This window comes from Apaloderma vittatum, unplaced genomic scaffold (genome assembly GCF_000703405.1).
Source record: "Apaloderma vittatum isolate BGI_N311 unplaced genomic scaffold, ASM70340v1 scaffold8531, whole genome shotgun sequence".
NCBI classification, from domain to species: Eukaryota; Metazoa; Chordata; class Aves; order Trogoniformes; family Trogonidae; genus Apaloderma; species Apaloderma vittatum.
Window position 1 is genome coordinate 621 of NW_009699576.1, and position 12,414 is coordinate 13,034.

General features: G+C 38.1%; 1 protein-coding gene across 1 annotated transcript in view; it reads right to left on the reverse strand.

Moving 5' to 3' along the window:
* Window positions 1-888: 888 nt before the first annotated feature.
* The window catches only part of LOC104280694 (semaphorin-3C), a gene marked incomplete at its 3' end in the record, with an annotated part of 85,893 nt that continues 74,367 nt past the window's right edge, over window positions 889-12,414 (reverse strand). Inside the window, exons 5-9 of the mRNA XM_009878430.1 lie at window positions 11,763-11,853; window positions 7,806-7,925; window positions 5,831-5,973; window positions 3,194-3,308; window positions 889-958 (exon numbers count right to left, since the gene is read on the reverse strand). Of these exons, the coding sequence (XP_009876732.1) occupies window positions 889-958; window positions 3,194-3,308; window positions 5,831-5,973; window positions 7,806-7,925; window positions 11,763-11,853 (539 nt within the window). The remainder of the gene's footprint in view (window positions 959-3,193; window positions 3,309-5,830; window positions 5,974-7,805; window positions 7,926-11,762; window positions 11,854-12,414) is intronic.

A 12,414-nucleotide genomic window follows, 5' to 3' on the forward strand; every position in this document is an offset into this window, starting at 1 on the left:
CCATGAAAAGAATTATTAGTAATAATTTAAACAATCTGCTAATTTTATCAAAAGAATTATAGGGAGTTCTTTAAAAAGCAGATTTCTTTAAAAAAAAAGCAGAAGGTAAGTTATAACAGCTAAACAATATAGGATACTGTATCAGAAATCAGTAAGCGGTAGCTATTTTTATTCAGTATACTACCACTATGTGGTGAGGGCAAGAGAAATGTGAAAAAAACCAAAGGTAGAGACGGTGGAATCCATCGGTCCACCTCTCATTCTATCTTTGTTGAGTGTTTCAGCATAGTAAGCTACTTTGAGTACTTCCACTGCCCTTGGGAGTTGTCTGAAAGCTTCTAAACAGGACCATAAGTGAAAGCTACTGACTGATAATGGCGAGCTTAAGGCTGCAAAGATATGCCATATAAGCTAGTCTTCTCGTAGCCAACTGAAGCTGACATGGGTTATTTGCCATCTGTGCCATCATCTGCTGGCTGAGAGACTGGAAATGATTTATATGAATTCATGTACGAATTCCCAGTTTCATGCTTCAGGGTGCTGGATGTCCTTCAGGAGGTGCTAAGTGCTCTCAGATGCCACATGAGTTCACTGCACTGAAGTCATTTAGCTTTCCGCTGCGGAATGGCAACAAGTGATCTCCATGGAAATGTTTTCCCTGTGCCAGCTGACAATACATTAGGGAGCAGTTTGCTCAAGGCAGTATATCTTTTAACATGGATACCAACAGGGATGACACTGAGACTGCTACTCTTGCATGCAAACGATGGGCACAGCATACATACAAAATTGCACAGAACAGCCTTGACCACAAACCTGAGCATCCATTTTTCATATAGAAAACTGGGCAGTTCAGAAAAGTAATTTTTTTCAAACCTCCCCATTTACCTTGATGTTGTAAAAATGCCATACACAAGCGTTGTTCTGGGGTTATCCGTCTCCAAAAGAAACACATCCTCTGTAAAAAAGAAAAGGGAACCCCCGCAACATTTTGAATAGTATGAAAAGCTTTATTTTGCAGTTTAATCTATTACTTTATTTTTATTCCCGCTGAAGTCAATAGTAGCTTTGTCTCAGTCTTGAATGGGAAAAAGCAGACTTACTGTATGAATGAACCATATGCATAAATCTAGCATTTGCACATTCAGAAACAGATTTGGAAATTAGCTCCATGCCTTCTAGCCTTATGAAGACAGAAGGCAAAGATTTTCAAATATATTCCGGATCCATGTCACACATTTCTCTTAGCCGGATCTTGTTTCAGCAAGTTGTTTAACAGCAGGCAAACATTTAAGTTGCAGTAGGTCAAAAAGAAAGAGTTTCCATAAAGGGACGTAATCCAAAGCAGGACAGTTAGGTGTTTTATTGTCCAGTGCGCACTCTAGATGCCCTCACTAGCTCATTTTCAACATGATAGGCACGACATAGAGCTTTGCAAGGAAGACACTGAGAGATGTAAACCTCCCAGCTCCCGCTGTGTAGGGATTTATTTACTGTACTATGCAAAACTGTACTTACTCACTGAATTGAATTTGCCCACCATTACCCTTGATGTGTTGATTTTTTTTATACTTCAGTGAAAAGTACTTTAATCCCTGGCAGTTTCCGCTTATAAATATTTTTAGAAACTATAATCAAGCTACCTCTTAAACTTATTTTACAACACACAAAAAGACTGAACTGTCTGAGTTTTTTATCAGAGAATACATTCTTTAGCTTTCCATTAATTTTGTGGCTCCTTCATTTAACCATCCAAAGTTTTAAAATATTTTTTTTAAATATGTCAAAAGTGAAAAACTTCACCTTGCTGAACTGTGTTACACTTATCTGCATTATACATGAAAACAGAAGCACATGCTTGCTCTCTCCCAGTTTTCTGCATTTCCAGCTGTGATTTTTTTCCTTCCTCTTTGCTAGAGGATTGTGCTTGGAGATCAGGCTGAGAACATTGTCTCCTATTCTGAACAGTCCTACATTTTCCTATTCAGAAAACTAAAAGTGGTTATACTACTGATTTGTTGAAGAGGAGTGGCCCAGCAAATCACAGTTCTGACAAGTAAGTTGCTGTGGCAGTGCTAAGAGGCACTGAGAACTTCTGAAAGTCATTCCTCCAAGCACCTTGCACATTCTGAGTTACAGCAAGTGAGGATCTGCTCCTAGGCCCATCAGGTTCCATCAAAACCTTGAACCAAAGCAAGTACACCAAACAGGTGTAAAGGTATAAAGTCAAAAAGATTCCAGATCCCACTTGCTATGATAAGAATTAGGAACAATGATGGAGAGAAGAGAGAGAGATTACAATGGAAAGAAGGTCAGAATCAGATGCAGCCCCAGTGTGGGGCCCATTAGCTATTTAAATTATTCATATTATTTTTATATTGATTATTTATCTTATTTATCTATCTTTACATTTTTTATCTTTATCTTTATACTCATTTATACTAAGATAGATACCAAATCTTCTAATACCTCAATTTAGAATGATGACTTTGTACATTACAGCTGTGGACAATATAGAATTTGAAACTTTTTGACAATGTTATTTGGCCCTTAAGTATCAACAATGCAACTATTAATTCCTTAATGAAAGGAAACATCTTGTGACTGCTGTATGGATTATTCACTGAATATTTGCAGTGTTTCACATGTTGAACTGAAAATCTAAGTGCCTGAATTAATCCTGAGAAATTACATTTATTCATAGTGCTATTGCTGGTGCCAGTAACAGGATTTATTAGTATTATTTTGCACTATTAAATTGAGGTCTCTCCCCAGCGATCAAAAAAGAAAAACTCTATTGAGGAAAAGCTGTGTGTTACACACCAGTATAAGAAACAGTTTCAAAGGGATTTATGTTAAAAAACCTCTACCATAATCCTAACTAGGAGTAAAACAGCAATAGACTTCAATTACGTGTTCCCTTCCAAATATTAATTCTTTACATATATAATTCCTCTACATAGTTAATGTTAACTACCTTTATTTCAGAGATAATGATAATTACCCAGAGAGATTTATGAAGGATTTTTTCATTTCCTGTCATAAAACTGCAAGGGCAATTTTGAAATGAATTTTTACAGTGCCAAGATTTCACTGTCAAGAATTTCACTAAGGAGCCGTACAAACATCAATAATTAAGTATGCACAGGCTGCAAGATTTAGATGAAACTTTTAAGGGATCTTTTCGCCATACCTAATTCATCAAAGTATGTTTCTGTTCCATCTTCATCCATTACTGAGCACACAAGTCTTGCTTTCAAGAATGTTGTCCACTTGTTCACGAGACTACGCTGACCACCTGTGTCATTCTGGAAAGGAATATTATTTTCAGGAAAAAAAAATACAACACAGCTAACATTTTACTGGTCTTTCCCATGTTTTCCTGAGTTTGAGATGACTCATTGTCTAGACAATTATGCTGGTAAATTCAATATGAAAAATAGAACCATAGAATCATAGGATGGGTTGGATAGGATTGTGTTTTTAAAGGTCATCTAGCCCAACCCCCTTGCAGTGAGCCGGGACACCTTGAACTAGATCAGGTTGCTCACAGTCCCATCAAGCCTGGCCTTGAATGTTTCCAGGGATAGGGCCTCCACCATCTCTCTGGGCAACCTGTTCCAGTGTTTCACCACTCTCATAGTAAAGAACTTCTTCCTAATGTCTAATCCAAATCTACCTTGTTCCAGTTTAAAACCACCACCCCTTATCCTGTCACAATGGGCCCTACTAAAAACATTGCTTCCATCTTTTCTATAGCTTCTTTTTAAGTTCTGAAAGGCTGTAATAAGGTCTCCCTGGAGCTTTCTCTTCTCCAGGCTGTACAGCCCCAACTCTCTCAGACTTTCCTCAGAGGAGAAATGTTCCATCCCTTTGACCATTTTCATGACCCTCCTCTGGACTGGCTCCAAGAGGTCCATGTCTTTCTTGTGTTGAGGGCTCCAGAGCTGGATGCAAATAGATAGGCCTAAACCAAATTCCATCATCTAACCACTCCGGATACAGGAAAAACAAGAACCAGTTTTCTGAGCAGACTTTCTGCACTGGGCTAGCAGCCTTGGAAGGGCCGGGCAGCAGATTTTGTGCAGCAGCAATGTGTGTTGGCATGACTGGAAAGGACTGTGGAGGTCTGTATCAGTAGTGACCTGAAGAGAGATGTCTCTTCTAGTCCTGACAGCAGCTGCATCTGACCTAGTAAGCCATGCTGGCCCATGAGGTGGATGCTCTAAATTCAGAAATGATGGCTTTGCATCAGTCAACCTACTTTTGCAGTGTCGGAAGTTTTGCTAGCTTGGTCGAGAGCTGATTTGGTCATAGCTTTCTCAAGGATCTTTCCAGCTGTCTGATGCAAGGTGGAAACTAACTGCTAAACCAGATAGTTTAGCACAGTGATGATAGCTTCTGCCTCATTCCAATGGTGAACACCTTATATAAAAGCAGCGTGTCCCAGACAGCACAGAACAATGCCACCCAAGGAAAGGGAAAAAGGAAATGCAGAAGCTAAGCAAATGGGATTTCCATGAAACGCTCTGCATGTTTCACTGGTGCTCCCTGAGCTGATCATCTGACTTTTGGGGTGACCCAAAAGGGGTCTTCTGAGACGTCTTTCTTAGCACTATTGTACTAATATATTTGGCCAGTTTCAAAGGTGTTGATGTATGAACATGATGGTAGAGGAGTATGCAAATGTGACTGGCTCAGATTTATTTTCCTTGGCTTTGGGATTCTGCAACCAACTTCAGCATAAGTCTAAACAGGCTGAGGTCCTTCAGAAATCATCTGGGCTTCATTATAACATAACAATAACGATAACAATAACAAATACGGCTATAATTGTGTGAAATGTCTTCTTGCAAAATACCCAAAAAAGCCTTCGGGCACCCTCATGACAATACAGAAAATGAAGATTATAAAAGAGATCACATGCCTCATCATATTGCCAGAGGAGTTCAACACAACCCCAAACACACCCTCGCACTCACGCACAAGAACATCACAAAACATCAAATTCTAAAGAAGACCCGGACTAAAGGCAGGGAATATAGAAACTCAATTATTTTCCCAAGCCTTTCCAGAAGAAGGAATGAAAAGTATAACAGTAATTGTGCATTTATAATTTTTCTCTCATTAAAAACAATCAATTTCACCAAGGATATTAATAGCTGCTTCAATTATTTTTCATCTACAGTTGATTACAAATACGGAAAAGGAAATAGTGACAATGAGGAATGCTGTGATTGTAAATTAATTACTGCATAGGAGTAGTTAAAACTCCTGAATTTAGTATTCCTGTGCATGTTTTTAAATTTAGGCTCAGATATACATCAATGCAAGAACTCAGAAAGGCCAGACATGGTAAAAGCAATACTTGGAACTTAAATCAACCCACTTAAAAAAGCTTAGCTCTGGTATTTCCAATGTGTTTCAAAGATTTTGAGTATGTGTGTGTGTGTGTACATGTGTGCATGCATGTGTGTGAAAGACTTCGCTGTCTTGTAATTCAGCTTTTATAATGAAAGAATGTATATCGTTTGTGCAAAGGACAGCAAATTTGGAAATTCAACACTGACTGAAATTCTGACTCAGAGAAATTCACAAATCCCTGAATCTCTATATTTCCGTATCATTAGAGGTAGAGCAAGATACACATTACATGTTCAGCCCTGAGCTATGTGTTCTGTAACAGCTCTTCTTAGTTATGAATGTGGAAGCCCAACTAGGAAATTTGTTTTGAATATAAATCAAAGGCTATTTCATCATTTAGTCTTTTAGCTTGTCACGTCACCCTAACAGCTTGTCCCAACAACCTGGCAAACAAAACAGTTCTTACTGGGCATATTCTTGCAATCATTGAATGAATTTGCTTCGTGCTGCCACTGTTGTCTGTGAGCCTCTCTTTGAAGAAGAAGTAGATTTTGGCATCATTGGGGTCAGTGCCATCTGGGATAACATGAGCATCCACAAAAATAGGCTCTGTAATGAAACAGTATACCAAAAAGATGAAACAAAAAGATATATCAGTATAAGCAATTAATGATTTGACATTACTGACTGCTTCAAGAGAGGTGCTGCTGTGGCAGGTTAAGCTATATGCTCTAGCCTCATGTCTGCATATACTAGATATCACCTGGTAAATGTCTCTTTGCTGGCAACCTTCAGTTGCTGTGTCCTTACATTTTTCCCTCAGCAGATTTTCAGAAAAGCAATTCAAATGCAGAAGCAGTAGTATTAGACTACTGCAGAGATTCAAAGACTTGGGGGAAGAAGAGGGAAGGATCAATGTGTTATCAGGGGCATTGAGGCAAAATATAAAAGTAAGCTGTTGAAAATTCATTAAGAAAAGAACAAATAAGGTAGACAAATAGGAGGAAAATAACTTGTGCAACAGAGAAAAAGAAAGCACAGTATGCAAATACTTAAACTGTACTTGAGCTCATATCACAGTTCGATAAACGACCAAGTGTACATACAAAACACTGCAAAGGAGCACTACTGAGAGAGCAAAAATCATTTATATCCTTAACAGCAAGCAAGTCCTCAGAAGAGCTTCTCCTCTGTCTGAAGGAGAAACAGACTCTCTTCCTGCATGAGGGCTATGTGTTTTAAATGATTACAAAAGATTGCTTGATCGGTTGAAATCCAGCACGAATGGAAAAAATCCAATTCAAAGAGTGAATGTCTGACATTCAGACTGTAACACTTTTCTATTCATGAGCCCATTCTTAATATAACAAGCGTCATGACTGGCTCTAAAAGAACACAGAAATAAATTGTGCTTGTCAAATACCTGTTCTAACCATATTTAACAGGTAGATTTTCCAGAAATTAGTCATTTTAATGGTTCTTTTTCCCTTATTCGCTTTAGGGTGCACACATCGGGGTGTGTAGATAAGTCAAAGAATGTACAGCAAAGAGACGAAAAATTTAGAAAGAAGACAGTTTCCTGTTCATAGTGAACTGAATTTATTCTAATTGCAATCCTGTGATTTCACTGTAGTCACAGCCACACAGGTATAACAAGAGTCATCCTAAAAATAGTCAAAACAAAACCACAGTAACTTTACTTCAACATACCTGAAGGGATTTTTAAATTGGAACTACTATGTTAGTGGCTCTATAACCTTTGACATCTATCTCTGCTCTGAGGGTTGACCACTCTTTTAATTAAAAATAGCTTAATTGGAAGGAGTCTTCTTATCAGTAAAGTCAGGGAGAATTTTCACGTTGATTTCAGTGAAGGCAAGAGTTAAGTGTTTGCACTCAGAAATTACTTTTTCATACTGTTTTGATAATCAGTTTCTTACCACGGAAATAAATGGTAACAATCGTCACTGACTTCTCTGACAATGGGACTCTCTTCTGCACACAATTTGAATAGAAGTGGTGGTGAGTCTTCTGTATAGAGCTGCATCAGCCTGAATTTACTGAAGTTGGTAATTCATTACAAAAATCTGAGAATCAAGCATTCTGTGGCAATGCCTCATGCATTGGAGGTGGAGAAGGCACTTCTCTACAAGTCAGATTGTTTGATCATTCAGTTTGAAAGGTTTTCATACACAGTTTGGTGCAGTCTTAATTCAAAAACAGCCATCAGGTGGGGTGACCTAAGAGGTTGGCTCATGCAGTGAACCCTTTATATCTGTGCATTGTCTGCAATATATATTATACACATTTCTTCATGGTTCAACTTCATAAATTAAATTCAGAGAAAAGCTCTTCAAAAGGCAAGATTTTTATTTTAAACAAAACAAAGCAGAATCTCTGTGAAACTCATTGAAAGCTGTGGTCAAACACAGGCATCTCACCACTCAGCCACTTGGAGTTGTGCTGGTCAGTTCGCACCGCGTTCCTTCTGGTCAGACTCCGAAAAATGGCCGCATCTGTCCCCATGAAATCAATATACATTCCTGAAAAAAGCTCTTCATCTGCAAGGAATTGAAATGGAGGAAAAAAGGACATGCACTGTTACAGCTTTTGGGAAATCTGTATTTACTGATCTATTTATATTTTAAACTCATCAGCTCTCTATTCGCACAGGAGTCTAAGCATATAAATACTGGGTCATGGGAATGGAGTTTCCCTCTGATTTACAAAGGCACAATCTAGAACGGATGAGAAACATCAATTTTTTCTTAAAGACTTAATGGAACTGCATAATTTAATGCAACAGTGGAATTGCATATGTGGTGAACCTTTCTTTGAGATGAAGTTTTGTTGCTCAACTTTCACCGTTAAGGTTCACTGGAAAATCAGGCTAGTGCTATCAAAAAGAATCACATTCAATTTTTTTAAGTACCTACTTCAAAAAGCTTTTTCTGTTATGTGAGTAGATAAAATGACTGGGATGAATTTATTGCTGTTGTAAACTGGCACAACATCTATTGCAGTCAATGGATCTGTGCCAATTTTTACCAACTATATTGTCAAGGCTGCCTCAGGCAGTCTCAAGCTGATTTCAGTATTGCAGAGGCCAGACAATCATATTATTGAACTTTACGTGGAATAATACGGAGCAACAATTGTCCCCTTTTATGTACTTGATTCTAAATATAGGGTCATTATGCTTGAACGGAATTAGGCACGCAACTTTTACATTAACATAACTATGAACTTGTGCTCCCTGTGTAGGGCTGAAAACTCAGCCCTTTGGTTAGGATGTATATCTGTGTTTGTCTTAGTCTATGTGCATGCATAAGTATATGTATATATAATTATAATTCTAATTACATATGCTATCATTTTCTACTCTGTGAATAACCAAGCAATTTCCACTGACTAATGACAATGAAACCCCAGAGCAGAAAACAGTAGCTAAAATAAACTCTAGCTCTCAGAGTGGGAGTGGTGGCTGAATACATTCCAGTACAGCTGGGTCCTTTGATTGATGTTTTTGTCTGAAGTCTTGGACTACCCAGAGAGTGTGGTCAAGCTGGCAACAGTCACAGGTTTAGAAGCACTTGAGGCTATTTTTATGCTGCTCGTGTGTGTGTGTTTGTGCATCCGTATAGAAGAATATTGGCTCATGAGAGATTTAAAACTCTGGAGATTTTGTTACTCTGCTGCTTGCTAGAGCCTGCAGAGCAGCCAGCAGCCACTCCTCTGCTCTCATCTCTCCCAGTGATGACAAGATTCAGACACAGGGGATTTTAAACAATGCATTTGCTGTGTGTTTGTGAAGCATTTACTTCCTGAGCATGTATTGACAGAATGATGTTAGATCTATAGTGATTTATAACTGAGTTTGTCTATTTGCCTCATTGCCACAGTCCATCAGTGTTACGCTTATCATGAAATAAATTGGCTGAAAAAGATCAGGCTTATCGTTCTCACTAAACGTTATATGCAGTCCTATGCATAGACACATATGCAGACACTTTAGCAATAGTACTACACTATGTGATTTCAGTTCTATTATTCAGTTCTAATCAGTTCTACATGCAATAGAAGACATATTAGTTATGTCTTAAGCATTCCTAGTGTCTGCTTGCTAATCATGTATCAGATTATATCTGTCAGCTCTGTTTCCTTTTGGTTAAATTCTTAAATTCCACACAGCACTTGGTCTGCCCCGCACAACTAGTTCACACTACTTCTCTGTTACTGGGGAGAATTACTGAACTGATGAGGTATGTCTGCTTTTATAAATATTTCGGAGTCTTGGTGGGGTGAGAGACATGCAACCTGCATATCAGTTATGCAAAGCGTCTTCAAAGCACACTTTTCAATGCTTTGATGCAAAAGTATCTTTGTACAATGGCAAATTGTACCAAGTTCAAATATGGTTTTATAGCATTACTTTCCTCTGAAGGATGAATCAGCTTTCTTGCTGTATTCTAGGCTGGTGATGCCCAAAACTGTCAAGAAATTACATCTATATTTAAAAATGATTCTTCTGTTGTGGAAGAGTTATCTGGCCTGGCAGTATTTTCCATCTTCTGAAGCAAGCTGAAGGAATTCCTCCTGCAGAAGAACGCTCAAGGGAGAGTCCAGTACATGCGCTTGGTCCCTTCACTGTAACTCAAGCTGTGACTTACAAAATCTTCCCTCTTCTGGCACAGATATTGAAGCTAAATTCATTCAAGCTTACTGTTTCTGAAGTGACCGGACTTTGTAGTAGCAGAGAGAAAATATAAAACCCAATCTCTGGGGGACTTTTGAAAAAGAATGTGACCTTTGTGGAATAATTTCATCCTTGTAGATGAATTATGTCATGAAAAATGAGTCAAACACTAGAGAAGGTCTCTCCAGTCACAAAACTGAGAGATCAAGGAAGATAATGTAAAGTCTACTAAGATGAACAAAGCTGCCATAGATCTACTGCAGAAAAAAATCAGCTTACTGTATATACAGTAATGCAGAAACAATGGACTTCAATGGTGTTTCATAAAACCCAGAAGGAACAAGGAAAGGAAACTTTATTTTTTAAAGACAGTTGATTCACTTAATAATACCAGAACAGCAGAGGATAAATCCGTCACTGACTTTGAACAAACATTTTCTTTACACAGTGAGGGACTGTAAATGCTGACCATAGATCACTCAAGATCTCAGTGCAGCCAAGGTTCAGAGAGGTGTCTAGGTAGCATCTACCTGTCTTCTGAAGGTGCTTCAGTTCTTACCTCTGAATGAAATTATTTGTCCTCTATACTAAATATATCTGCAATGAGGAATCAAAAATAATCCAAGTAATTTATATTTTGAACAGACCATATAGGATAGACTATATGACACTTTCCTTAAAGTCCACGAGACTCAAACTTTAAAGGAAACATCTAGCACAAAATGTAATTGCCATTGATTTCAGTGGAAGCTAAATGGCAGAAACACCACACACTGCTCCCTTGTAAACCTTGAGTGAAATATGCAGATCCTGCATGAACTGATTTTTTTTTTGCTAAGAAAGCCTGAAAAATGTGTGCAATTGCTGTTTCCTTCATAGCCAAAAATATAGCAAGGAGAAGGCACGTGTTGAAAAATCAAGGCTTTGGCACTAGAAGTGGTTAAAAAAAAATAAAAAAAGAAAAAGAGTTTCTTTTACTGATGACTTAGGCTGCACAAAGTGTATGCCCTCTCTGAGTTTTCAGCTAGGTGTGCAATAGGCACTGCAGTAATCCTCTGTATGAGGTATGGAATGTATGTATGAGGATGGTGATTAAGTTCAGTCACCATCAATTCACAAGAATATTTGAGGCGTGTCAGTTGTAACACTTTCTGGCCTTTCAAATGAAAGAAAATTGTAAAATTGCTTGGGTATAAAGCCAACTGAAGAATGAAGAGCCTTGCGCTAGATGGTGGGCTCTACAGCAGAGATGACAAAAAAAATGAAATTCAAAGTAACTAGATTCTTGAGGCTTTCTTTCCCTGGCTACTCTGACATTTTACAAATAATTAAATGAGACACAAGTGCTGTCTAGGATGAACAAGGTCAGAAACTGTTCAAACATAAAATGCTAGGCAGGGTAATGCAAAGTTGAAACTAACCCTGGGAAAAAATGTGTAAGCTGGAAAAGGGACAACCTTTTGTTTTCCGTTTCTCTCCCTTTCAACAGATTATTTCTGCATTTCATTTGCACATCCATGCTTAACTTCATGGAAACCTTCAAACAAGGATGGACCCAACCTTCCTGCCCATCAGCTAGATACAAGGTACTCCGCCCTGCAGGCTAAATTCTGTGTCCAGTTCATGTCAGGCACCCCATCAATCCACACCATGCATGATCATACAGGTTTAGACCTCAGAAACTTGGAGTATCCTTACTTACTGATCATAACAGACACCGTGTTCACATTAGGGTTGAAAGAACAGCGTCCCTTTCCTGATTCACACTTGGAGTCGATCTTGAAGATTTGTTCCTGCAATGTAGATTTGTGTGTCACTTCTCATTTTAGAAACCATAAGACCTAAAGCAACTTTTATGCTTGGTTGTTTGCACTATTAACAATACCCAGCACTGCTGGGCACTTTTGCTGTACTATCAACAGTCCAACTTTCCTACTCAGGATTTCATCACCTTTTTAGACAACTTTTTCATAGATACACAGCTATTTTCAAGACTCCTGTTATAAAATCAAGACACTGAAACAAAGAATTTTTCCCTCCAGCCCATTTATGCTTTGGAGAAGTTGACTAATCTCTGCAATAACATCTGTGAAGATTACTTCTGTGGTTTTTAAGTTATTTATCATTTCTTTGCTGAATACATGGTGATACTTATACTGGTCTAGGATATAGTAATAAAGGTACTAGAACAATGATACATATTAAAAAAAATCTCATATGACAACTGTCATTTAGTGATAGTCTAAATCATATGCTCTTTACTGAGCTATCACACATCCCCAGATCCTCTAAATCATATTTACTTTCTTCAATATAATCTCTTGGATTACATGTAGAACTATAATTCCACATCG